A 27,105-nucleotide genomic window follows, 5' to 3' on the forward strand; every position below is an offset into this window, starting at 1 on the left:
TATTATTGTTATAATTACTGTTATTATTGACATGTTCCGAGTAGAGCTTATTCTCTCAAAATTGTCATGGTGTAAACCTCACTTATAAAAAGTGAAAAGGTCATGCTTTTTTAGAGTATGTAGACCTTAGTCTGTGTTTTTGACCAACACTGTACATGATGTCAGAATAGTCCTCTATTTAGGTTTGTAATAGCATTGACTCACTAACTTTTACTAGTTTACTAACGTTTACTAGTTTGAGCCTGAAATACCTTGCCGAAACAACAAGATGACATTAATGTTCTGATTCAGCAGATGGAACCTGTAATTTAATGAGAGTATGACATCCAGAAAATGTATGTTTTTGTCTTCATTGGGATTGGGGTTGAATGCTCTCAGTTTTGTTTGGGTTTAGGAAATGTAATAAAATAAATGATATTGCCCATCCTCTTGGGATATCTGGAATCAGTGTTACAAGTACCACAGGGACATAGTTTTTACATTTTTAGCATAAACACTATCATACCAATTTTTACCAATGTCTCTCTATGGCGCTGAAACCTACAAATGTCTGGGTTCCACTCCTCATGCAACTAATACTCGACTATCATTGGCTCATCTGCGTTCGAGAGCAGGGGCTTACCGATAGGTCAATTAGTTGAGTCAGTGTTGCTGTGACGGGCTGCTTGTGATGCTCAAACAAACATTTGAAAGCATCACAGAATAACCGTTCGGGGGAAAATCAACTTGTGAATGTAATACTTATAATGATGGGACAGAGTAATATAGCATTAAAAAAAGAAACAACACATCATTTTTAAAGAACTAAGTAAAAGTCATTTTATTCAAAGTCTCCACAGAAGACCTCCTTCCATTGATACTCCACACACACACACACGCACACACACACACACACACACACACACACACACTCACTCACTCACTCACTCACTCACTCACTCACTCCAAAGAGCTATGTAAACGTGTCCTGGATTATACAAATAAGACTAAACAAAAGGAACAGAGTCTGCTAGTCTAGGTCATAATAAAGAAGTCTGTTGTTGGGTGAATCAAGAGCCTGTAATTAAACGTTTTTCAGTTTTGTGTTCAATTTTTATATGTTGTTTATCTGCTTTTCAGGGCCACCAGGACCAAAGGGCGAGAAAGGTGATGTGGGGCCCCTAGGACCAGCTGGACTTCCTGGTCTGACAGGAATAAGAGGTCTAGCACAACCAAAATACATTACCACCAGCAACTGTCTGAGCAGTGATATTATAGCTACTCCTTCAGTTATATCTCTTCGCCTTATGCTCAGTCACAGTCTATAGCAATATTCGGACAGTAATTGTTATTTTCAAATTCAAAAAAGTGTTACTGTAGCTCAATTGGGAGAGCAATGTGCTATGAAGCGCAAGGTTGGGGGTTCGATTCCCCGGGAACACATGATAGGTAGAAATTGATAGCCTGAATGCACTACTGTAAGTTGCTTTGGATAAAAGCGTCTGCTAAATGCATACATTTAATTTAATTTTCAGTATTCACAGGGGGTAGTTGGTGATTTTATTGTCATCTGAATCCACATCTCTTATTTTAAGACAAGAAATCCTTTAAAATTATTAATGTTCCTTACCACTGTTGAGCAACGTACGGTAACTGTTGTACTTCGCTGTAATTTGCATGTGTATTTATTTCTGAAATGGTGGAAAATTTTTACAAGAGTAATACTTCAGAACTGCTTCACCACAGTGACAGGAAGCAGGAAGAGAAGAAAAGCAGGCAAATGCTTAAAATCGTACTTTATAATGGCAGCAGCAGGTATGCAATACAATTTTTTAAATATGTATTATATACAGTTAAGTTAATAACTATATTATGTGTAATCATATACAACTGTAGTGTGTCTATTCTCTTACTTTTAAACAGGAGATTTAAATAAATAATAAATAGGATTATATATTATGAAATATGCTTGGAATAACAAGCATACATATTTTAATACCTTTGAGACAATGATAAGAATACCTTTGGAAATAATATTCCTTTTATTTACAGCAGACAATTATGTGAATGCCCACATGAGCAGTGCATTCCCAGGTTCATAGGATCACAGAACTCGCTCCTCCACTGTGAATAAACTTGGAATTTTTATTACCAAGGTGGCATGTAAATGTATTTTTACAGATGTCCACATGAGAAACAATCACTGTCCGAATAAGGCTTAACATGAATATTCACACAACCACATGATCATTCACATGTATACACAGCACAGCACAACGGCTCATCTTGACTCAAAGTTATATGTCTTGTTTAAGAGCATTTGGGAGTATATATCATGATTTTTTGTCTTTGTCAGGTTTGCCAGGAGAAAAGGGCATTCAAGGTCCTCGGGGACTGACAGGACAAAGTGGCCAAGATGGACACAATGGAGATAAAGGAGATACTGGGCCTGAAGGACCCAAAGGTTAGACCTACTGGCCTGGCATTCACAACACAGTATTCTTTAGCATAGTGTTTTTTTGTTTGTTTGTTTGCTTTTTTGTTTGATTAAATGTAATCAACATTTTTGTGTAAATTTTACTTAATTTCTTTCATGTTATTTTACTCATTTTAAATGGTTGCTTGTAAGCATCTCATTTGATTAATTCTAATTAATTCTAATCTCTTAAATTTAATCAGTAATATTTTGAGTAAATAAAGCGAATCATTTTTTACAGTGTAGGTACAAAGTTACTTATAGTTTTGTAGAATGTATAAATGGGACTTTCAAAATAAAGTGTAACCCATGATTTGGTTTGATGTCATAGGAGTTCGTTCTTCGATTTCGCTTGAAGTATCTCAGGGCCTTTAATCTTTTCACACTCTCTCATTGTTTGAGGTAACCTAGTGCTCTCCGACTCAAAATGAAATGTTTCTCCAGCCTAATGTGTCATACAGGGTTTGCACAAGGAACTTAGAGTGCTTGAAGTACTTGAATTTGACTTGATCCTAATAAACCCTTGTAAATAGCCATATTTTTGAAAGGGTACATGAAAATTACTTGAATGTTTAAAATTCAGTATTGGTGAAATTAGTGTTCATTATTGTTTTCGATAAAAACAACTTTTTTTTCTCACAAAAAAAAAAAAAACAGCCATTTTGCCTGGCTTTTGGCAGTGCATGAGATCTTGTGATATTACTCCTCGAGGTGAAAAGCGGTCTCGCGATATCAGTATAAAGTTGGTTTTGTGGTAAAACCTTTGATAGTGTTTGCATTATATGACTCGCTCTTTGGTGCATGTGCTGTTTGTTTGGGTTTCCAATCATGTGCATTTGGTTAAGCATGTAAAGTCTGATGCACTTTGGGTTGTGCTGTTATCATTTACAAGTGTGGAGTCTCCATCTCAGCCGCTCGGGACATAAACTCTTCCTCTGCATATACTGTGAGTTTGGGTTGCTGGAAAACTGGAAAACAGTGCATGTTATCTCACTATGTGTAACGTAAATCCTTTACAAACCTGTCAACACACGAGAATACATAAACATATTTCCATATATCTGATTTGTTGTAAATTGTGATTTCAAAATAAAAAGTTTGCTGGGTTTGCAAATATTAAAATGAAATGGATTTAATCGTTGTTGAATCACGCTGTAAAGTGAAACATCACCGGGCCTTTGGCAACCTCTGCAGGTATTTGTTATAATACATAATGTACTTAAGTGGGTTATTTTCATATTATGTATCTATATTACATTATGTATTTTAATAGTGTTGTTTAATAAATGTGATTACTTGGTTCTGATACTTTATTTAAACAAATTATCATCTCATCATCAGTTTAATATATACATATCCACTCGTACCTAAGACGGTTTTCACTGAGGTCTATTTTTATTGCTAAAAATATCAGATAACTTCCCTATCAGAATAATCAGTAGATTACATAATTACCAAAATAGTCATTAGTTAATTCTCTAGATTAGTAAAAAAATTTCAAAATACAACATTGTTTTGTTTTTTTTGATTAACCCTCTGGGGCCCATGCGCTGAGTGCACTAAAGATATTATAATGGTCCACGTGAAGCACACGGTGTGTAACCACCCACACAGAAAACAAGCTAGACTGTACCTAAAAAAATAACATTTTAAAAAGTTTTTCGTAAATTTTACTGTTCGCTTCGCGCCACAAAGCACAAGCAGAAGTAGCCTAATAATTGTGAAAAAGGAGACATTTTAATTATTTATTAATAAACAAATGTTTTCTTGTCGGATGCAAGATGAAATTCACAGTGCTTAGAAAGAAATGCAACCTTCACAAATTACATAATGCTTTCATTTTGAATTGATTCATTTTAAAGTAGACATTTCAAGCTTTCTGTAGATATATTTCTCATGTATGTGAGACACTCCAACTTTAAGTTATTTTATTATCAGGAAAAAATTTAAGTGATCAAGAGGCCGCCTCTGTCATGCATGCCAATTAATAATTTTCGCAGAAACACTTGAATATGAACAATCGTGGTGCGATTTACCGGTGGGTGGGGGGATGGGGGGGGGGATCTATGCACCCTGGATCTTCTGAATTATTCCGCTCTGGCGTCCCAATCTGAATCCAGTGATTCATGATACACGATCCGATTGGAGCGCTTTGAAACAGTGAATCATTTTGCGACGCAATGGTTTAACTGATATTTGGAGTTTCAAAAAGCTTGTTGTGTTCTTTGCACGCTTTCTCTATATAATTTGTTGTTTGAATAACAGTGGACATTAAATCATTACAATTAATAGGCCTTAAGTAGACCTACATTGTTTTTATTAAACTGAGATCACACTAAAAACAGTTTCCATTGTTACGTGGGAATGCATTGTGTTGTGTTGGTCTAGTGTTCCTTTTGGTGTGTTTCTCTTTCTTGTTACCCTCTAACTATCATGACTCGCAGGTGGAGCTGATAATGAGTAACCTGATTGGGGACGGGAGTGATTGTTGCTACTTAAAGCCACCTGAAGCATGGATCTGGGGCTCCCCGCTCTCATGGCTTCCTTGATTGAGAGACTTGTTGTTTTGTGTCTATGCTGTAACATACGGTGTACATGCTGACTGTGGAATGAGATAACTGTTGTAAATCATTACTTTACTTTTCTAAGTTGATCTGTTATGTGGAACTTTAATACTTTACTACCTTATGTTTAATAAACTTACTCTTTATACTTTAAAGTATCTTTGGTGTTTTGAAGCCTTGGGAGTGAGAGCGGGGACTCCAGGGATCTTATTTGGATCCCTGTTATTTGTTATGAATGTTTCTTCTGTTCTCTTTGAGTAGAGACTTTTGTTAATTCGTAACAATTGGGGGCTCGTCCGCTTGTTTTTTTTTTTTTTTTGATTTAACAAGTGGAAGTGACCGCTTGTCTAATTGTATGAGGAACGAACAAGTGTTAACAATCCATGTACTGTCGTCTTGGTGAGTAAAATGTACTCCAATTTTGTCGTGCTGATTTAAGTGTAAAGCAGTAATGAATGTTAATAATGGAGTTGGATGTCAGATCATTTATAGAAAAACCTACTATACAGCAGTTTGAGGCATTTCGAAAGAAAGATCTAATACAGATTGCTGAAGTTTTGGAGGTTTCTGTAGTAAGCTCTGCATCTAAACAGGTAGTGAAAGCTGAAGTTTATGCTAAACTGGTTGAGCGAGGTTTTTTTCTGCTGATATGGATAGCGAAATTGAAAAGAGTGATGTTTTAGAAGCTGCTAAAACTGATTTGACCTCTCAACCAGATCCTTTGCTCTTGTTAAGATTAAAAGAAGTGGAGTTACAAATAAAACGTCAAGAACATGAGAATAGTACGTTACATCTACGTGAATTAGAGCTGGTGCACATGGAAAAAGAGAGCGAGCGTGCGTTTGCTGCTGTTTCACCTGTGGTGACTACTGGGCATGTAAGCATGCCTTTATCTACGCAGCCTGCTGCTGTTAATTTGTTCGATCCAAGTAAATACATTAAACTTGTGCCTCCTTTTCGAGAGTCAGAAGCCGATGCTTATTTTATTGCATTTGAGCGCATTGCTGCTAAGCTTAACTGGCGAAAGATATGTGGGGGTTAATGCTACAATGCAGTTTAGTAGGGAAAGCTCAAGAAGTATGTTCTGCTTTGCCCATTGAGGAGTCTCTAAATTATGATTTGGTGAAAGCTGCTGTTTTGCGAGTTTACGAACTTGTGCCTGAAGCGTACAGACAAAAGTTTCGTAACTATACTAAATCTGCTAAACAAACTTTTGTGCAGTTTGCACGTGATAAGAGGGCTCTGTTAGAAAAATGGTGTGCTGCTTCTAAAACGACTACGTTTGAGCAACTTCAAGAACTGATTCTGTTGCAGGATTTTAAAAACTGTTTTTCAGACAATTTAGTGATTTACCTAAATGAGCAAAAGGTTAATTCCCTTTCAGCCGCTGCAGTGTTGGCGGATGAATATATTCTGACACATAAGACTGTATTTTCTTCTGCTTCGAGCCCGAATCATAGTACTCTGATGCTTTCAAGTTTCCATTGTTACGTGGGAATGCATTGTGTTGTGTTGGTCTAGTGTTCCTTTTGGTGTGTTTCTCTTTCTTGTTACCCTCTAACTATCATGACTCGCAGGTGGAGCTGATAATGAGTAACCTGATTGGGGACGGGAGTGATTGTTGCTACTTAAAGCCACCTGAAGCATGGATCTGGGGCTCCCCGCTCTCATGGCTTCCTTGATTGAGAGACTTGTTGTTTTGTGTCTATGCTGTAACATACGGTGTACATGCTGACTGTGGAATGAGACAACTGTTGTAAATCATTACTTTACTTTTCTAAGTTGATCTGTTATGTGGAACTTTAATACTTTACTACCTTATGTTTAATAAACTTACTCTTTATACTTTAAAGTATCTTTGGTGTTTTGTACTCCGATGCTTTCAAGTGTGGAGAAACCTTTGATGTACACTCGCTCAACGAAACCTATGATGCGCTCTGCAGTGCAGGGTAAGGAACAGAGCAAGAGTGGTGAGAATAAAAGGGTTTGCTTCTATTGCTTAGATCCAAATCATCTTATTGTTGATTGTAATGCTTGGAAGAAAAAGAATGCTGCCTTCAAACCTAAAGGGGTAGCTAATATTGTTCTTGAGCAAATGTCCGGTGTTGAGAACTTTTCAGACAGTTCTGCATTTACTCCCTTTGTATTTAAGGGTAGTGTGTCAGTTTCTCCTGGTGGTGCTATGAAGTCAATCATGATTTTGAGGGATACGGGGTCAGCTCAATCGTTTATATTGGAGAGTGCATTACCCTTCTCAGATGTGACGTACACTGGAACTGATGTGTTGGTTCGGGGAATCGAATTGAACTGTGTTAAAATTCCTCTTCACTCTGTGTTTTTGACTTCTGATTTAGTTACAGGTCCTGTTAAAGTGGGGTTACGCTCAAGACTGCCTGTAGAGGGCGTAAGTCTAATCTTGGGAAATGACCTGGCGGGTGCTAAAGTTTTTCCTCACCCAATTGTAGCGAAGACTCCGGTTTGTGATGCGGAGCTTGCCAGTAGATTTCCTTCAACATTTTCAGCATGTGCTGTCACTCGTGCACAGGCACGCAAAAATGAGGATGTGATTGATCTGTCTGACACTTTTCTTGTTTCTCCAGATTCTCCCTCTGAATTAAGGTTATCTGTATATCCTAGTGTGGGCAACAGTGATAATGATATTTCTGATCAAGAACCTTCTCTGACGATGGGGAGAGAACAACTTGGAAAAACTCAAAAGTCTGACCCTTCTCTAACGCGCTGTGTTGAGGCCGTGGAGGGTAAAGTGAAAGGAGGTAATGCTGATGGGGTACGGTATTTCTGGGACCGAGGCGTCTTAATGCGTGAGTGGCTATCTCGTAATGCGAAGGAGGCTGGAGTAAGTCCAGATTGTCAGATTGTATTACCTTCTGGTTACCGAAAGGCTGTGCTTAAACTTGCTCATGACCACCCACTGTCTGGTCATTTAGGTAGTACTAAAACCTTTATGCGAGTAGCTAAGTATTTTTATTGGCCTGGTTTAAGATCTGCTGTGTCAAGACATTGTCGTTCATGTCACGTATGCCAAATTTCTGGTAAACCAAACCAAACAATTCGTCCAGCTCCTTTGCAGCCTATTCCAGTGATGGGAGAACCATTCGAGCGACTCATTCTTGACTGTGTTGGTCCCCTACCGAAATCGAAATCAGGTTACCAGTATATTTTAACGCTAATGTGTGCCACGACTCGTTTTCCAGAGGCAATACCATTGCGTAACATCAAAGCGAAAACCATTGTGAAAGAGTTGATTAAATTTTGTTCAACGTTTGGGTTACCTCGTGTGATCCAGACCGATCAGGGAACAAATTTTAAATCTAAAGTGTTTGAGCAAGTGTTGAAAGGAATTTCCGTTAATCACGTAGTGTCGAGTGCATATCATCCGCAGTCGCAGGGAGCGCTAGAGAGATTTCACCAGACGCTCAAATCAATGATGCGGGCACACTGTGTGGAAGCCGGTAACGACTGGGCTGATGATCTCCCTTTGCTTTTATTTGCGATAAGGGAAACCGTTCAAGAATCGTTGGGGTTTAGTCCTGCAGAGCTCATTTTTGGACATACGGTTCGAGGTCCTTTAAGGTTATTACGCGAACAACTTGTTAGTAATGACACCCCGCTTGTTCTCGTATCCAAGTATGTTCATTCTATTCGTGAACGTCTTCGTAGGACTTGTGACATTGCGAAGAAAAATTTGTCTGAGTCGCAGACTGAGATGAAGGAGCATTATGACCGTAAAACTGTCGCTCGTTCTTTTCATCCTGGTGAATCTGTTTTGCTATTAATGGCAGTGCCAGGGTCTGCTCTGCAACCAAGATTTTCAGGTCCTTATAGGGTGACGAAAAAGTTGAGTGACACGAATTATCTGATTTGCACGCCTGATCGTCGGAGGAAGTCGCGGATAGTTCATGTTAACATGTTAAAATCTTATGTGCAAGACGAGTCTGCCCTTGTTAAGCCGAGTGTCGTCGTTGGGTCGACTGTAATAGAGGAGATGGAACAGGATTTTTCTGTACCTTGTGGTCATCTGTCGAACTCCGTAATCTTGAATAAATTGGAATCTCACTTAAGTTATTTAGCTCCGAATCAAAAGAAAGATATCGTTGAGTTAATTGAAAGTCATCGTTCACTATTTGGTGACATTCCATCACAGACTACAGTACTTCAGCATGATATCGACGTCGGAAACGCGCAGCCAATAAGACAGCACCCTTTTCGGCTTAATCCGAGAAAGCGTGAGTTAATGAAAGCGGAGGTCGAGTATTTACGTGAGAATAACTTTGCGAGACCCAGTTTGAGTGCGTGGTGTTCGCCTTGCTTGTTGGTTCCCAAGGCTGATTCATCGGTTCGGTTCTGCACTGACTATCGCAAAGTCAACGCAGTAACTAAACCTGACTCATTCCCACTTCCACGGATGAAAGACTGTATAGATCGGGTGGGTCCCGCAAAGTTTGTGACAAAATTAGATCTTCTTAAGGGGTACTGGCAAGTACCTCTTACTTCTCGGGCCTCAGAGATTTCAGCGTTTGTGACCCCTGATGATTTTATGCAGTACTCCGTTATGGCGTTCGGGATGCGAAATGCACCATCAACTTTCCAACGTTTGATGCGTATTGTACTAAGTGGAGTGCAGAAATGTGAGGCTTATCTAGACGATATTGTAATATATTCTTCTAGCTGGGAAGAACATTTGAGTTCCCTGCGTGAAGTGCTTTCACGTTTTTGTGATGCGTCTCTGACTCTGAACCTAGCAAAATGTGTGTTCGCCAAGGCAACAGTGGTTTACTTGGGGACAAGGGTGGGTCAGGGTCAGGTATGCCCGATTGATGCGAAGATTGCATCTGTTATGAAGTTTCCAGTACCAGTGAATAAAAGAGAACTGCGTCGATTTTTGGGGATGGCAGGTTATTACAGAGGGTTCTGTCGTAACTTTGCCAGTGTTGTATCACCCTTAACCGATCTCCTCAGCACAGCTCGAGTATTTGTGTGGTCTCCTGCTTGTGAGGAAGCTTTTCGTACAGCTAAGGATTTGCTGTGTAACGCTCCTGTTTTGGCAGCGCCAGAGTTTACACGCTCTTTCAAGCTGGAAGTGGATGCCTCTGCTACTGGCGCTGGTGCGGTTTTACTTCAAGAGAGTGAGTTTGATGTTGATCACCCAGTTTGTTACTTCTCGAAAAAGTTCACGTTATGTCAACGCAGGTATAGTACCATCGAAAAAGAGGCTCTTGCATTGTTATTAGCGTTGCAACATTTCGAGGTGTATTTAGGTGGAAGTTCATTTCCAATTATTGTCTATACGGACCACAACCCACTTGTGTTCTTGGCCCGGATGACGAATTCAAATCAACGCTTAATGCGCTGGGCGTTGATAGTTCAAGAGTTTGACTTGGATATTCGACATAAAAAAGGCTCGCAGAATACTGTTGCGGATGCGCTGTCCCGCGTTTATGGTGCTGAAGTGTAAGATCTAAATGCGGCGGTGCAGTGTAGGTAATGCAAACTTCTTGTTAGCATTTCTTTTGGTGGGGAGGTGTTACGTGGGAATGCATTGTGTTGTGTTGGTCTAGTGTTCCTTTTGGTGGGTTTCTCTTTCTTGTTACCCTTTAACTATCATGACTCGCAGGTGGAGCTGATAATGAGTAACCTGATTGGGGACGGGAGTGATTGTTGCTACTTAAAGCCACCTGAAGCATGGATCTGGGGCTCCCCGCTCTCATGGCTTCCTTGATTGAGAGACTTGTTGTTTTGTGTCTATGCTGTAACATACGGTGTACATGCTGACTGTGGAATGAGACAACTGTTGTAAATCATTACTTTACTTTTCTAAGTTGATCTGTTATGTGGAACTTTAATATTTATCTTAAACCCTAATCATTTGGAGCATAGTAGGGAGGTGGGTGCCTCTTTTATTTATTACTCGTTTTCTCTTGTTTGTGATAAGTAGGGAGGTAAGCTTTTGTATATTTTGTTTATTATCTGAATTCTAGGTTAGAATCCTTAATATAGTTAGTTTTGTTTTGTTATTTGTTTTGGCTTTTCCCCCTCCTGAAATGTATATGCTCTTTACTACCTTATGTTTAATAAACTTACTCTTTATACTTTAAAGTATCTTTGGTGTTTTGAAGCCTTGGGAGTGAGAGCGGGGACTCCAGGGATCTTATTTGGATCCCTGTTATTTGTTATGAATGTTTCTTCTGTTCTCTTTGAGTAGAGACTTTTGTTAATTCGTAACACATCGTATTAAAACCATTTAATAAACCTTTTTTTTCTCACAAATCGCACCATGTGAATAATAATTGCATGTTGTTTTATTGAAGGAATTTGAAAATATAAATTAAAATATAGGCCTAATATATGAGAATATTGACATTTTGCATATAAATCCATGTAGCCTAGCTTACTAAAATAGGCTACCACTTTTTTTTCAATATTATAATATTATATATATATATATACATTTCTTTAGAATAATACACTGTAAAAAAAAAAAAAGTTTCGTCAACTTAAAAAAATAAGGCAACTTATTGCAAGCGCTTTTTTGAGTAAACTTAACAAACGGGGACTAAAGTCCACCCAACTTAAAATAACTTAATATCACAAGTTGTCACAACATAAATAGTCATGTTAACCTAAAAAATATCAGAACAAAATATTTTTTGTCTACTGAACACCAGGCCTATTATCTATAAGCAATTTTAAAGTGACGTGACATTCAGCCAAGTATGGTGACTTATACTCCGAATTCATGCTTTACATTTAACCCATCCAAAGTGTGCGCTCGCACGCACACACGCACGCACGCAATCAAGTATCAACATTTAAACCTCTGTTAATTCTCAATAAGAGCTTCTCTAGATGTCTGACAGAAATAAAGTCACAGAACCTTGTAAGGAGGATCTGTGAACGTCTATATCGGATGTACAGAAGACATAAAAAACATTTAAAAAAAAGACGTCATAAAAACATTGTTTCCTCAGTGGACGTCTTTTCAACGTCTGCAAAGACATAAAAAGACGTCCACTGGACGTAACTTTGCCCACTGGATTAGGTTGATGTTAAAATACACAGTATAGTAATTTTCACGTAATAATTCCTTTAGGGTTAGGGGGACTGCCAACGTATGAAGGTATAATTAACACTGGATTTATTTAACATGCATTATGTACCATGTGTTGAGTTCAGTGTAAAATGCATTGAGTAAAGAAGTTAATATACAAGACTTGGTATGTCCTTGTGCTTTGGACACAAACTTTCAATAATAAAAAAAGTTATTTGACTCGTGTTATGGTCTTTTATTTATTTAGACTATTTGAATAATATAAAGTCATGGCCTAGTGGTTAGAGAGTTTGACTCCTAACACAAGGGTTGTGGGTTCGAAACTCGGGCTGGCAATACCGTGACTTAGGTGCCCTTGAGCAATGCACTGAACCCCCAACTGCTCCCCGGGTGCCGCTGCATAAATGATGAACACTGCTCCAGGTGTGTGTTCACGGTGTGTGTGTTTACTGCTCTGTGTGTGTGTTCACGGTGTGTGTGTGTGAGTGCACTTTGGATGGGTTAAATGTAGAGCATGAATTCTGAGTATAAGTCACCATACATGGCTGAATGTCACGTCACTTTAAAATTGCTTATAGATAATAGGCCTTGTGTTCAGTAAACAAAAAACATTTTGTTCTGACATTTTTTTAGGTTAACATGACTATTTATGTTGTGACAACTTGTGATATTAAGTTATTTTAAGTTGGGTGGACTTTAGTCCCCGTTTGTTAAGTTTACTCAAAAAAGCGCTTGCAATAAGTTGCCTTATTTTTTTAAGTTGACTAAACTTTTTTTTTTTTTTTTTACAGTGTATAACACACAATTAATATTATATAAATAATACTGCACACCTATTAAATGTGTCAAATCTAAAATATGGTGTAATACTGTGTAGCTTAGAGAAAATATAAGCACAGGCTCAAAGGCTTGACATTTATCCTGCTTGAATTCATTCTAAGAAATGCAAATAACTTCAAGTAATAAACTTTTATCTGCGAATATTAAATATTTTAACTACAGTGTTTTTCTTTCATTTTCCCAGACTGCAGTTGTCAAATGTAACACATCGGTGAGGCAAAGCTGACGGCTATTTACGATAATGTGTTTTGATAAGCTTATTTGATAACTTGTGGATAAAGTACCACTCGCGATGGTGGCGGCACTCACGGCAGCAGAATGATCATTTTGATTGGCCACCTACTGTACGATGCTTTTGCAACAGCCCAGGACAGTAGGAAGAGAAGGGGGACTCTGTGTGTTCTTGTAGTTTCAAACTCTGTTATCCTGATTTCATATTGTCTCATGTCGCTCAGAAATTTTCTGTTCACTGTAAAAAGACAATTCACTGGAAGCTTTGTTTGGACATGGTATCTATCTCAGCTTCTATCTCAGCTTTGACTTCAGACTTTACTTACTTCTTTGTATCTATTTCACTCTGTATTTCAGGTTCACTCTGAGCTCCGACTCCAACACAATGATCTCATTCTCTGAACATGTGCTGCTCCTTTAACACCTTCCAAAACATGTAATGATTTCCCCTAATGTTCTCCAGAACACCACACCATCCCCCAATTGCTCTTCATCCCCAACCTCCATCAAAACATTACACGCATTGCTCCTTTTTTCATTGCCTCATTCTCATGTTATTGAAATCAGAACCTTGTTTTTGTAACAGAATCACTATTTCTCACTAAGATTCGCTGTGACCTCGGGCCTCACAAAACATATGACCGCACTTGGCTGAAATAGATGAGTCATGTTTTCACAGTGTGAGACAAACAGCTGGGAAAGATCAGTGTGATTTGGCCAAACATGCTGCTGCTTAGCACAGCCCAGCAGAGTGAGCTCTGTGGTCGAAAACAACTGAAATATTAGTATTTATCTTTTTGAATCACTTAAATAGAGCCACTTTCCCTTTCAGATTCAGTTTTCATTTTCATTTGTCACCAATTGAAAATAATTATTACACTGAATTAAGTCCAGTGTAATATTAGATTATATTTGTGGAGTTTTTATACTTTTATTAAGTACAGATGAGAGAGGAAAGCATTGGGCAGAGAGGGAGACATAGGAGTGACGAAGGGAATCAAACTCGAGTAGCATGTGCACATTGCCCATGAGGCTATTGGCACCTCATTATAAGACTTAAACTTAATTTAGGAAAGTTTCTAGATTATTTTTGTGTGTTTCAGAACAAGTTTTATGAGGGATGTATTTCTTATTTGTAACCAAGTAATTACTGAACTTGTAGAAATGTGGCAATAGCAGCCATCATCTATAGTAGGCTACAGAGTAACAACTCCATGCTCAGAGGAATATCACAGGTTTCAATTAACACCATGTTTTTGCAGCGGTTGAGTATTGTAGTCAATCATAATGATGTCTGTTGAGTTCATGAATGCAAAGGCTAATCAGATGTGGTTAACTTTGTCAGAACTTGCTCAACTCTCAATCTCAAAATAAACTTTCTTTCTGAGCTCACTGAGATCTCCATGCTCTTGTAAACATGATGTAAATAGTGAATTTAACAGGTTAATTCACTAAATTTCAGATTATTTTTTTCAGATTACTTTTTTTCTGAGTTTTTTCTGATATCTGAGTTACTTCTTCAAATAAGTAACACCAGTTCCTTTGTTTTCCATGTATTGATTGACAGCTCTCCTGTCCTCATGTTTAGAGAAATCAGGAGTAAGTGCAGAGGGGTTGTGTGCACTGTGTGAACATGATCTCACTGTAGTTCTAGACTAAATTTTTAGCATGCATTTACTCATCTCACCTGCACAAAAATAGATTTGGTTTTCTTCAAAATGAATAAAAACAGTAAAATGCAAACTCAGAATATAATGCAAACCTGCAGTAATTAAACGGAAAAAAAAACACACAAATATCCTTTATATATTTAATTACCATTTTTTTAAGCAATGTCTTTGCTGTTGACACTTATTGGTCCAACTCAAACATACTAATAAGCAAAAATTGCATTATATAAACATAACATTTGTGTTTGTATTGCAGAACTGGTAGTTGTGACTTATAAGTTCAGAGTGCATTCTACAGCTCATCAGAACTTTTGAGAAAGATTTGGTTCCCCATGACCCATTTAATTTTTTTAAAGATTATTATTTATTCACCCTCATGTTGTTCCAGAACTGTATAATTTTCTAAATTGTGAAGAATTTTACTGGCCAGTAAACATGACTCTGCTTCATCTGCAGGTGTGAAAGGAGAAAGAGGACAGAAAGGAGAGAAAGGAGAGCGTGGAGACAAAGGAGGGAAAACAGGTGAAGATTTTATTCATGGAGAAAGTAAACATAAATGAACATGCAGCTAGCTAATTTGATATGTTTTCTCTCTTAACATTATAAATCGCTACATTATAACATTGCATTTATGTTTTTACAACATATGATGCCTAGTGTAAGTATTTTGTTAATATAATGTAATGTATTTTTAAAGGATCATATTCCTTGATAATCACTTAGAAAAACAGAAGTAATAATGACCATTTTCAGTTCATTTGACCAAACAGTTGATGCTTCAAAAGTTCATACTGAGATTATTAAAAAATCATATGAATTTAGCAATTTAATCCAAGTTTTCTGAGGAGACTCGAGATCACTTTATATTAGGTCTGCACGATAAATCAAAATGGATAATTAGACTGAAGCTGCGGCTGTCAGTGAAGCTGTGATCTCCATCCGAAGGCCAGAGAAACTCCAAATGCACCCCACAGAAGAACTAGAGCGCTAGCTGAACAAACAAAGATATAACCACTTTCATTGAGCCAACGTGACTAATAAACACACAACTTCAACATTTTATGGTTTATCTGAGTTCGTCTTATTATAATGTTTACATTATAATGAAATGTTTACATAATAATGCAATGTCTTTATCACTGCTTAGATTACTATAAAACGTTGCGTGCCTTATTCTGTGTGAGAAGCCACATCATCTCACAGAACGTTTTATTTCAAACACTCTTATTCTCAAGTCAAGTCACCTTTATTTATATAGCGCTTTAAACAAAATACATTGCGTCAAAGCAACTGAACAACATTCATTAGGAAAACAGTGTGTCAATAATGCAAAATGATAGTTAAAGGCAGTTCATCATTGAATTCAGTGATGTCATCTCAGTTCAGTTTAAATAGTGTCTGTGCATTTATTTGCAATCAAGTCAACGATATCGCTGTAGATGAAGTGTCCCCAACTAAGCAAGCCAGAGGCGACAGCGGCAAGGAACCGAAACTCCATCGGTGACAGAATGGAGAAAAAAACCTTGGGAGAAACCAGGCTTAGTTGGGGGGCCAGTTCTCCTCTGACCAGACGAAACCAGTAGTTCAATTCCAGGCTGCAGCAAAGTCAGATTGTGCAGAAGAATCATCTGTTTCCTGTGGTCTTGTCCTGGTGCTCCTCTGAGACAAGGTCTTTACAGGGGATCTGTATCTGGGGCTCTAGTTGTCCTGGTGTCCGCTGACTTTCAGGGATGTAGAGGTCCTTTCTAGGTGCTTTATATTCTCATATAAACATTGATCAACGCACACACATCGAGTGCCAAACGTGATGTTAAAAAAGAGAAAGATTACCAACGAATGGTCTCTTCACTCCAAAAGCGAATCCAATGCAGACTAAAGGAAACACTACAGAACAAAGATGCAACAAAAGTGCACCTTTCAGCAGAGTTAGTAAGTCATGAAGTCAATTTGTAGGATGGTAATTTGCCATGGGTTTAATCCATGGGGATTTGGAATATAGGTTTATGATTTAGGATAAATAAATGTCTATGGTTAATACTAATACTCTAATACTAATACTAATACAAGTCTAATACTTAAGTCCCATTCACACCAAGAACCATAACTATAAAGATAACAATATTAGTGTCCACACCAGAGGACAATATTTTCTGTTGATTCTAAGCGCATGCTCATCTGCTCGTTATAGCAGGGTGGATTCTGATAGGCTGCCAATGTTTGTATCCTTCATAAGCTGGAAAAAATATTTCTGAAAGTTATTCCAACGATATAGTTTCTCTGTGTCTTTATCGTTATAGCTGTGGTGTGGACAGGTCTTAAAAGTCACTCCTATTTTGCTCAACCACATGAATTGCACAGCCATACCTCAGTTGTGTCACTTAAAGCCATTGTGTGGTTTGCTAACATATAAAGACAAACGATCTGATTTGGGAAGCACATAAGCATTTTATTTTGGCTTATATTGGATGACTGTTTAGTGCTTAGTGTAGATAGTTTTAATGCAGAAAATCCTGTCATTGCTTTGTGATTGATGACATTTAGCTGATGTGGTGTAAACAGACATTTAGGCCCAATCCCAGTTCTACCCCTTAGCCCTTCCCCTTTGGGTGTCTCGATTCTCCTTAGATTGGAGGGGTAGGGGTAAGGGCCAGATAGCCCTTCAAACGAAGATTTTTCGGGACCACACTTCAAATGAAGGGGTATGAATTTTTATCTTGGAAACATGGCTGCTACAGCGAACAAAAAGACACATAAATGTAAGCTTTTTTGGCATAAATAAAGATTTTAATGAAAAGTAATCATTTGTTTTATGTTACATTCAATTGTGAGTTCATGTTACTTAATGGTCATGTTACTCAAAGAAATGTTTGCAAAAAATCGCCAATATTTGCTAACATCATATCATTACAGACTGCATGATAGTGCCACAGCACATGTCTGATCAGGGCGATAACTGCCGTTGACTAATCCCCCAATAATTAGAAATCGTTAAACCATTTTCTCAAATATTGCCTATCCGAGAGAGAGAAGAGTGAGAGAGAGAAAGAGAAATGGAAGTTGTGTGTATTCGCGTCTGTGCATTTATCTTTTTAGAGTGAGTTTATTTAAAAACAGCGATTGTATCCTCTCGTCGCTGGAAAATATAATGTAGCGATTCAGTATTTAAACTGTATTTAATAAAAGTCATGGGGCAGCGTTGACAAGTTTATTTTCTCCTGGTTGTGTGAGCTGCGCGATTTCCGATATGTGTGTGTGTCAGTAAGCAGCTCATTAATGCAGAATGATAATTAAAGGCTCTAATGCACACCAGTATATATGTGTATTGTAAGAGCTAGACGACGAATGATGGCGTGTGACGTCATGGTAGTGGTGTCCTAATCCTTAGGGGAATATTGTCTCCCCTACCCCTTGACACTCTGTTTCAAGGGACATGCGATAGGGGTAGGCGGAGGGGTACGGGAAGGGGTATAAAATAGAATTGGGATTGGGCCTTAGTACTATATGCAACGGACAAAATTTAGATTGGAAAAAGATAAAATTAATGTTTGCGCTTTCTACCTATTGTTAATGTGGGGCACTCCTGTAATGTAGAATATGGTTAGAGTGAAACATAGATGAAGTCCAGGTTTTGTATAGCTGTGTAAGGTGTTGACTTATTGCTTTGATTATTCGGAGCTCAGGAGTGTTTTGAGTGGAACGGAGGAAGACACGGGTCAAGTGCTAACTAAAGCATGAAATGTATTGGGGCTAGGCTAATGATTTGAAACGTTACTTGTGTAAACAATGTGACATCATGGCTGGTAGGAAACTGTATCCACATGGGGTGAGCAGGTCATGTTCAATGAAGTAATTTCATATTTGCCATGGTTCAGAGAACATAAGCATATATTGCCGTTTACTGTATATGATTAAGGGGGATATGAACCGAACAAAACTCAAAAGTCATTATTACCTGATAATTCACCTCTCAACAGCACCTTGAGTCTAGTAAGCATTATTTAATGCGCAGGTGTGTATGTGGAGCAACCAAATGTAACATACAATGTCTGAATAACAGCAGATTTTTTGGAACGAGCATTGAAAGTGTGTAAATAATGACCGAACTTTTGTTTTGACATCAATAACAATTGCTTAAAATGGTAGAAATAGTATGGTGGATATATGCTCTAATAATGGATTGCTGTAGTTTCAGACTCATGCACACATTCCAGCTAAATGTGCTTGTCACTTGTCTTCTGTGTGCTTAGTCACATTCTGTATGGACACTTTCCTTAAAGCCTTTACATATAAAACATTATAAAGGTATTCATAATGTATGTTTTAATGCATGATATCTTTTCAGAAATAATGGTAAATATAAAAAATAATATAAATGTAATTACTTGTAATATAACTATACATATAAATATACATATAACTCAACCTAAGACAGAACTGCTTGTGTATGGCGTTATTTCCCTGTCAAATGTCGAGAGCGCATTATTGTAGCGCGAAAGTACATTAATATAATGCGCATGCGCGAATCTCTCTGCTCGCTCGCGGGAACTGGGTGACCACTCTCAGATACACGTTTCAGATAACTTTAGAGTGTGGAGTACCAATGTTTACAAAACATACTGTGCAGATAGACAGTCTAGGTAATTTATATGTAAAATATTCCAATCACCCTCTTCCCAGACATTTCTAAGATACATTTTACATATTTAACATCAAAACAAATAAAACTGGTTACCTGAGATCGTCGATCTATCTCGGCTGGTCTTGATTGAACTTCAGTGAACTTATTCCATGTGTTCAATGTGCAGTTCAATATCAACCAATTAGATTCCATGTACGATGTCGCGTTTTCATTGGTCAGTCATTGAAGCCTATTTCTGATTGGTTGTTGCCGTTTTGACAGCGTTTATGCCAAGAGCAAAGAGAAAGAAATCGAAGAGAAGATTACTTGGCCATGCACGAACGCACGGGACACAGTCTACTCTTATTTTAAGCGAATACACTCTTATTTTAAGCGAAGAGGAGAGATTCGCGATTGCACTGAACATGTTTTAAGTGCAGGCATACTCTCTGAGTGAGCCCAGAGAAAATTCTTACAAGAGCAACGTGTATCTGAGAGCGCTCGCCCAGTTCCCATGCGCGAGCAGAGAGATTCGTGCTCCACACATTATATTCCGCGATCGAGGAGAGAGATTCGTGCTCGCACATTATATTAATGTACTTTTGCAAAACAATAATGTGCTCTCGACATTTGACAGGGAAATAACGCCATATTTGTGGTTTCAACAAACCCTCGTTTCATCGAAATTTCACCATCCAGTTAGGCACATCAACCATAACTCCTTCAAAAACATTAAAAACAAGTTATGATTGATAATAAGTTGAATTTCTCAGACCACATTGCTAAAACTGTCCGGTCCTGCTAATTTACTTTATTCAACATCAAGAAGATCAGGCCCTTTCTTTCGGAACATGCTGCACAACTACCTTATTCAAGCTCTTGTTCTGTCCAGGCTGGACTATTGGAATGCTCTCATTTCAGGTCTTCCAGCCAATTCTATCAAACCTTAACAATGAATCCAGAACATGGCAAAAAGATTCGTTTTTATGAGCCAAAAAGAATGCACGTCACACCTCTGTTTATCAATTTTAACTGGCTACCAATAGCTGCTCGCATAAAATTCAAGGCATTAATGTTTGCCTACAAAACCACCACTGGTTCTGCACCCATTTTCCTAAATTCATTACTTTAGACTTATGTGCCTCTAGAAACTTGAATTCTACAAGTGAATTACGCATTATTGCTCATCCAAAAGAAGCACAAAGTCACTTTCACAGACTTTTACATTAACTGTTCCCTCCTGGTGAAATGACCTGCCCAACTCAATCCTAGCAGCTGAGTCCTTAGCCATCTTCAAGAAATGACTAAAAACACATCTCTTCCATCTTTATTTGACCCTCTAGGACTCTGTATTCTATTTTAATTCTATTATATCTATATATCTTTTTTATAAATAAAAAAACACTAGCTTTCTATTTTTTTCTATTATATCTACTTGTATCTTTGTGGGTATGTGTCTGTGTGTGTCTGTGTGTGTCTTTGTGTGTGTGGTTATATATATATATATATATATATACCTTGCTACGTGTTCTGTGTTTAGCTAACTGAAACTTGTCATTTGCACTTATACATTATTGCTCTTTTCTTAGTTTGAATTGCTTCCATTGTCTTCATTTGAAAGTTGCTTTGGATAAAAGCATCTGGTAAATGACAAAATGTAATATATTTTAAGTATTATAATCAATTATAAACAATCAGGGGCAGCTGTGGCCTAATGGTTAGAGACTGTGTGGGGGGTGGGTGAATTGAACAGTGCTCTCTTCCACCCTCAATACCCATGACTGAAGTGCCCTTGAGCAAGGCACTAAACCCCCAGTTGCTCCCTGGGCGCTGGATATATAGCTGCCCTCTGCTCCTGGTGTGTGTTCATGGTGTGTTCACTTCTCACTGCTGTGTGTGTGCACTTGGATGGGTTAAATGCAAAATATCACGACTTTCTTTGAATCTGAAATTAGTACAAATACCTTTTCTCAAAGTCTGTAATTATAATCACTTGTTCTTATGTGCATATCCTTAATGTTGACATACTGTTCACAAACTTTGATTATACAGTTGTTGAAACAGATGTTGAGGATTTAACTATCGATTGAGGTGCTGATCTACACAAGATCTACATCTTCACAAAGTGAATTGCTGCAGGCCTTGTTCCCAGAGACTTTCCAAGCTGACAAAGACTGACATGTCAAAACATCATGCTTAGTCCTCCATCCTCTCCTGCAATGTTCTTTTTAAAGCTTTTCACAATTACAGTATATGTAGATACTAGATATTTTTGAATCCACCTATACTTTTATGCTTTATTATTATTATTATTATGAATTTAACATGTATATATTTCTTGTATGTTCGTATATACAGTATAATATGCACCACACTTATACTAGACTTAATTTCTGTGACACAAAGTCAATTAAAGCACATATAAATGGGATTTATTTTTCCATGACTAATTATTTCTCTGTATGCTGTTATTCCAATTGATTAACTCTATGATGAATTTGTGTTTCAGTGGAAGAAACACTGGTAAGGCTGGTGAATGGCTCTGGGCCCCACCAGGGTCGAGTGGAGGTGTTCCATGAGCTTCGATGGGGGACAGTGTGTGATGATGTCTGGGACATGAAAGATGGAGACGTTGTGTGCAGGATGCTGGGCTACCGTGGCGCCAAAGAAATCCACAAAACAGGCCGGTTTGGACAAGGTCAGAGTGACTCCAAGGCAGTTACAGACATGCTTGCAAAGAGTTACAAAGCAACCAAGAGTGACTGCATTTAGTGCACTCTATAGTACTGTGCCCTAAAAGGATTTTTAGTCATTTTGTACAAATAGCCATGCTTGACTTCTTAACTTTCTGTAGCTGAGAGAGTAGACAATGTGTGAATTAGAGGTCTGCAAGCCCGTTGGTTACCGACGGGGCTCGACATGCTGAGTCCATTCAGGCTGGGCTCTTTTTTAAAAATCGGGCTTGGGTCGGCCTCATTTAGCTCATTTAATCTCCTTTTATTGTGCCCATATACATGCAGAGCACACATAGGCTACTGTATGAAATACTGTTATAATGATTATAGGCTATTATAAATAATATACCTCGCCTGTGCAATACGCAACGCATATACACACGCATTAGCTTGCAGGTGACAGTTAACCATGCAGAGCATTAGGAGAAGTTGGAGCGTGGGGAGTTATTAAAAGTTCCCAATGATTCAGAAAAAGCTGCATTTTGAAAGAGTTTTGATTTACCATGACAAACAATGAGCCAATTGGTCATGTGCAGTGCTCGCCATCTCCTCATTAGATGCACCTTTAAGAAATGCATCTATACGGATGTTTTCAATGTTTTATTTGGATATTGCTAAAAGTTTTCTATAGATATATTTATCATGTCTGTTAGGCATGTATTCATTTTTGTGAAGCACTCCTGTTCAAGAGCAGATGGTAAAAATCGCATCACGTTTGTTTTCTGTATTTTATAAAAGCACATGTTGTTGATATTGTGAGTGAACAAAAATAGAAGTATACCCTTTACAGTTACGAATGATGAATTACTCTTACCTTATGAGCAAAAATGACGGCGTATCCATGGAGAACATGCTAGTGATCATGCTGGCGTCTCCATGTCAAAGCGTGCATAGCTTCTACTCTCCGCACAGACTGTTGTATAGTATATAGTGTAATTTATCTAGGTTTAAAATGTAAACATTGTTATATGCTTGAACTCTTTTAGTATATCTACACTGTAAAAAAATGTGTCGTTAAATAACAGTAATTTACTGGCAGCAGGGGTGCCAGTAAGGTACTGTTAATTTACAGCTCCAAACCATTAATTTACAACTCTTATTTTATTTTTTATTTTTTTTTTACAGTGTTTTACCAAAATTCTACCATGGAAATTAACTCCGCTCCCACTGCTTCAAACAGTTCAAGTTTAAAAACTACACTGTTAAAAATCGCAGTAAAAAAACGGCCAAATGTTGACAGTAACATACTGTTTTTCATTAAAACAGTGCATTCTGGGTAATATTCATCATTTTTGGGAAGGTAGCCTGCTGCTATATATTGTAAATTAACAACGTTCAATGTCGACACTCAGAGGCTGTGTTTCAAATCACACCCTACTCCCTCGTTCACTATTCCCTACATGAGTTTACTAATATAGTCCACCTGACAGGGAGAATGAAAACTAATGAGTGAATTCAGACACTGATGAACAGCTGCTGTTAACAAGCAGAATCACTGAAGAAAAGAGAAACAAGACACACACAGGAACTACAACTGACTTCAGCCACAGCCTTAGATTAAAACAACTGAAGATTTAAACAATCAACAAACAGCTTTACCAGCTTCACACATTACTAACCAGACTGACTTTATTTCTGTCAGATCAGAGATCAAAAGATCTTATTGACAATTACAGAGATTTAGATCATGATGTTTTACTGTTTCGTTTGACGTTACCATTCTGGAGATCAGTGTTTGACTTAGTTGGGCCCCTGACCCTTGACTTTTGAACTTTAAGCTTTGTTTGATTGCTCTATTTGTGTATTCATGATACATCTGTTATAGCAATATTTATGAGGACGGTCAAGTGGTTATGGCTGTTTTTGACAGCCACGATCTACTAAACTGCCTTAAAGTATTGCTAGAATATTTGGAGATATATGAGTGTATAACATAATTATTTTTCTTTAATTTCATAAGATTGAACAGTAATGTGATAACCAGAACATAGGGATATAAGAGCAGGTTGGTTTGAAATATTTTGAGCTTCAGCGTCGGCAACACTCAAAGAGAGACATCAACAATCAGCATATGAATCTCAGCAATGGTGACAATCAAAAGGTTCATGATGCAATGCATGCTGGGTACCAGCACAGGATAAAACGCATCAATCAATCCCAGCATGCATTGCAGCATGAATAAATTATGCCCCTGAATTGACCAATTACTTTCTTGAATTCTTATGTGCTTATAATTTTGCTTTTGTCTTCAGTTTTAGAAGCATGTTTTGTGATGTTCAGAACTTAACTGTTTATTTATTTTGTGGATTGTCACCATTGTTGTGATTCTTACGCTGATTCTTGATATATCTTGAAGGTTTTTTTTTGTTTTTTAAATGAGTGATATTTTCTTAAGTCTTTCATAACTTATGGCTCTGCAGTGTTCTTTTGCTGTAGTATCAACATTCAATAAGAGAAGGTACACAGGATTGGATAAGAAATAAGAGAAGGTTTGTTTGTACAACAATACCAGGTTTTCTTTGCAGCTGACTTTTTTGCTATAACAAGTTCCAAAGACACATTGTTACAGTATGTAAAAAATAAAAATAAAACTTAGTTTTGAAAAGTCACTATTCAAGAGCCCAACTAAATTAAACACTGATCTCCATCATGGTAGTGGAAAAAAACACCTAAACCTCTGTAACTCTCATTAAGATCTTCTGTAGACATCTGTCAGAAATAAAGTCAGTCTGGTTAGTAATGTGAATCTGGTGAAGCTGTTTTAGGAGTTGTTTAATCAGATCTTGAGAGATTTGATGAATTCTTTTATTTCAGTTGATTTCATCCAAGGCTGTGGCTGAAGTCAGTTGTAGTTCTTGTGTTTCTGTTTCCTTCAGTGATTCTGAATGTTAATAGCAGGTGTTCACCACTAATGCTCAATCATCAATTAATCACATAATTATCTCATTAACTTCACTGATTCAGTGTCACTCTAAGGGGGCTTTCACACTGGGAGTTTAGTGCGGAACGGGGCATGGTTCGCATGAAAAATTGCTAAGGTGAACGCTGTCATCGGACCCTGGTGCGCACTGGGGTACCGAACCCAACACTACCTGGAGAAGGTGGTCTGAGTTTGGTTGCTCCCTAACTGTTCAGGAAGTAAAGTATCCCGCGCATGCGTAACACTGTCGATATCATTGTTTCCTCAACACTAAACTCCCAGTGTGAAAGCCCCCTTAGAGTGACACTGAATCAGTGAAGTTAATGAGATGATTATGTGATTAATTGATGATTGAGAATTAGTGTTGAACACCTGCTGTTAACAAACAGAATCACTGAAGGAAAGAGAAACACAACTACAACTAACTACAGCCACAGTCTTAAAAAAAAATTAAATCTCTCAAGGTCTGATTAAACAACTCCTAAATCAGCTTCACATTACTAACCAGACAGTCTTTATTCCCATCAGACGTCTAACGAAGATCTTATTGAGAGTTACAGAGGTTTAGGTGTTTTTTTTTTTTTTTTTGCCTGTTGTAAAAATGTGTTTTTGAAACTTGTCAACGAAAAAAAAATATGGTGGTGTTGTTTATAGATTGCTAAGAACATTCATCTAATTTCTGATACACTGATTTTATCCAGTGTCTTTTTCGTTTACTGGGTATCAATACTAAAGAAAAAGATGCATTAAAAAGACATCACTCCCTAAAAAAATCTTTGTTGTGAATCATACACTGATTCTTGAGGTGTCTGTCTAAATTGCAACAATGGTGACAATACACAAAATAAACAGATCAGTTCTGAACATCACAAAACATTCTCATGAAACTCAAGACAAAAGCAAAAATATAAGCACAGATTAAGAATTCAAGAAAATAAGTGGACAATTCAGCGTCTTAATTTATTCCATATACTTAAGTTTTAAGTTTATAAGTTTTGTCCTATGCTGGTACCCAGCATGCATTGTGTCATGAAGCTTTTGATTGTCACCATTTTTGAGATTCATATGCTGATTTTTGATGTTTCTCTTTGCGTGTTAATGACATGGTAGTTAATGTTTTAGACCTAAGAACTAAGCTTTATGTTGTGGTTACCACATCACTGATCAATCTTACACTGTAAATAACCAGAAAATTAAATATAGTACACTATAGTACGCATTGTAGATCAGTCTTGTAGATAATAGGTATTAGAAACAACCACAACACTTCTGCTATAACAGATTAATCTTAAAGACAGATTTATAGCAATCAAACAAAAACGTACTCGGTTACTAAACGTAACCTCGGTTCTCTCTAGAAGAGCGAACGAGTACTGCGTCTTAGCTAAGACGCTACGGGAAAAGTCTCTTTTCACGAAATACTGAAGCAAAAAATTATCCTTAATTTTGTATTTTTGTAAAACGCATTTGCAGCAGTACACAGCCATAGGCGAGACGGCTCGCTCGCTCACTGGCTTGTTCTGCGGCAACTGCACAGCCTATCGAGCGCAGGCTGATGCAACATCAGACCAATAAGGGCGCTTCGCGCCCTTCTTGCCACTTCCCGCCGAAACGGGTGTGGCCCAACCTATAAAAGGAGCTCGAAAAGGCTGACTCACCTGATTTATTTCATCGCCGAAGCGAACCAGAGTGAATCGTACGCACGGCAGAGAACGCAGTACTCGTTCGCTCTTCTAGAGAGAACCGAGGTTACGTTTAGTAACCGAGTACGTTCTCTTACGAGAGCTCTCTCGTACTGCGTCTTAGCTAAGACGCTACGGGAACCCGATGTAAAACGCCGTGCGCGCAGGGATCACACACCGATAAACCTGAAGCAACGCCCAGGATATACAGTGCACAGTCACCTGAGGGACTCACAGAGAGTCCGGGACAGAAAAAAGGGGGAAAAAACCCTCCGTCCCATATCTAGCAGCATCCGTAGATGCGGCAATATGACATCACAC

At 37.9% G+C, this 27,105-nt stretch overlaps 1 protein-coding gene across 3 annotated transcripts in view; it reads left to right on the plus strand.

Annotated features, from left to right (window-relative positions):
- scara5 (scavenger receptor class A, member 5 (putative)) overlaps window positions 1-27,105 on the plus strand; it is a 189,506-nt gene that overhangs the window by 155,127 nt on the left and 7,274 nt on the right. For all 3 annotated transcript variants that reach the window (XM_059513342.1, XM_059513344.1, XM_059513343.1), the window contains 4 exons: window positions 1,120-1,200; window positions 2,336-2,443; window positions 15,286-15,351; window positions 21,957-22,145. In XM_059513342.1, coding sequence (XP_059369325.1) covers window positions 1,120-1,200; window positions 2,336-2,443; window positions 15,286-15,351; window positions 21,957-22,145 — 444 coding nt within the window. The remainder of the gene's footprint in view (window positions 1-1,119; window positions 1,201-2,335; window positions 2,444-15,285; window positions 15,352-21,956; window positions 22,146-27,105) is intronic.

Source organism: Carassius carassius, chromosome 27 (assembly GCF_963082965.1).
Source record: "Carassius carassius chromosome 27, fCarCar2.1, whole genome shotgun sequence".
Lineage (NCBI taxonomy): Eukaryota > Metazoa > Chordata > Actinopteri > Cypriniformes > Cyprinidae > Carassius > Carassius carassius.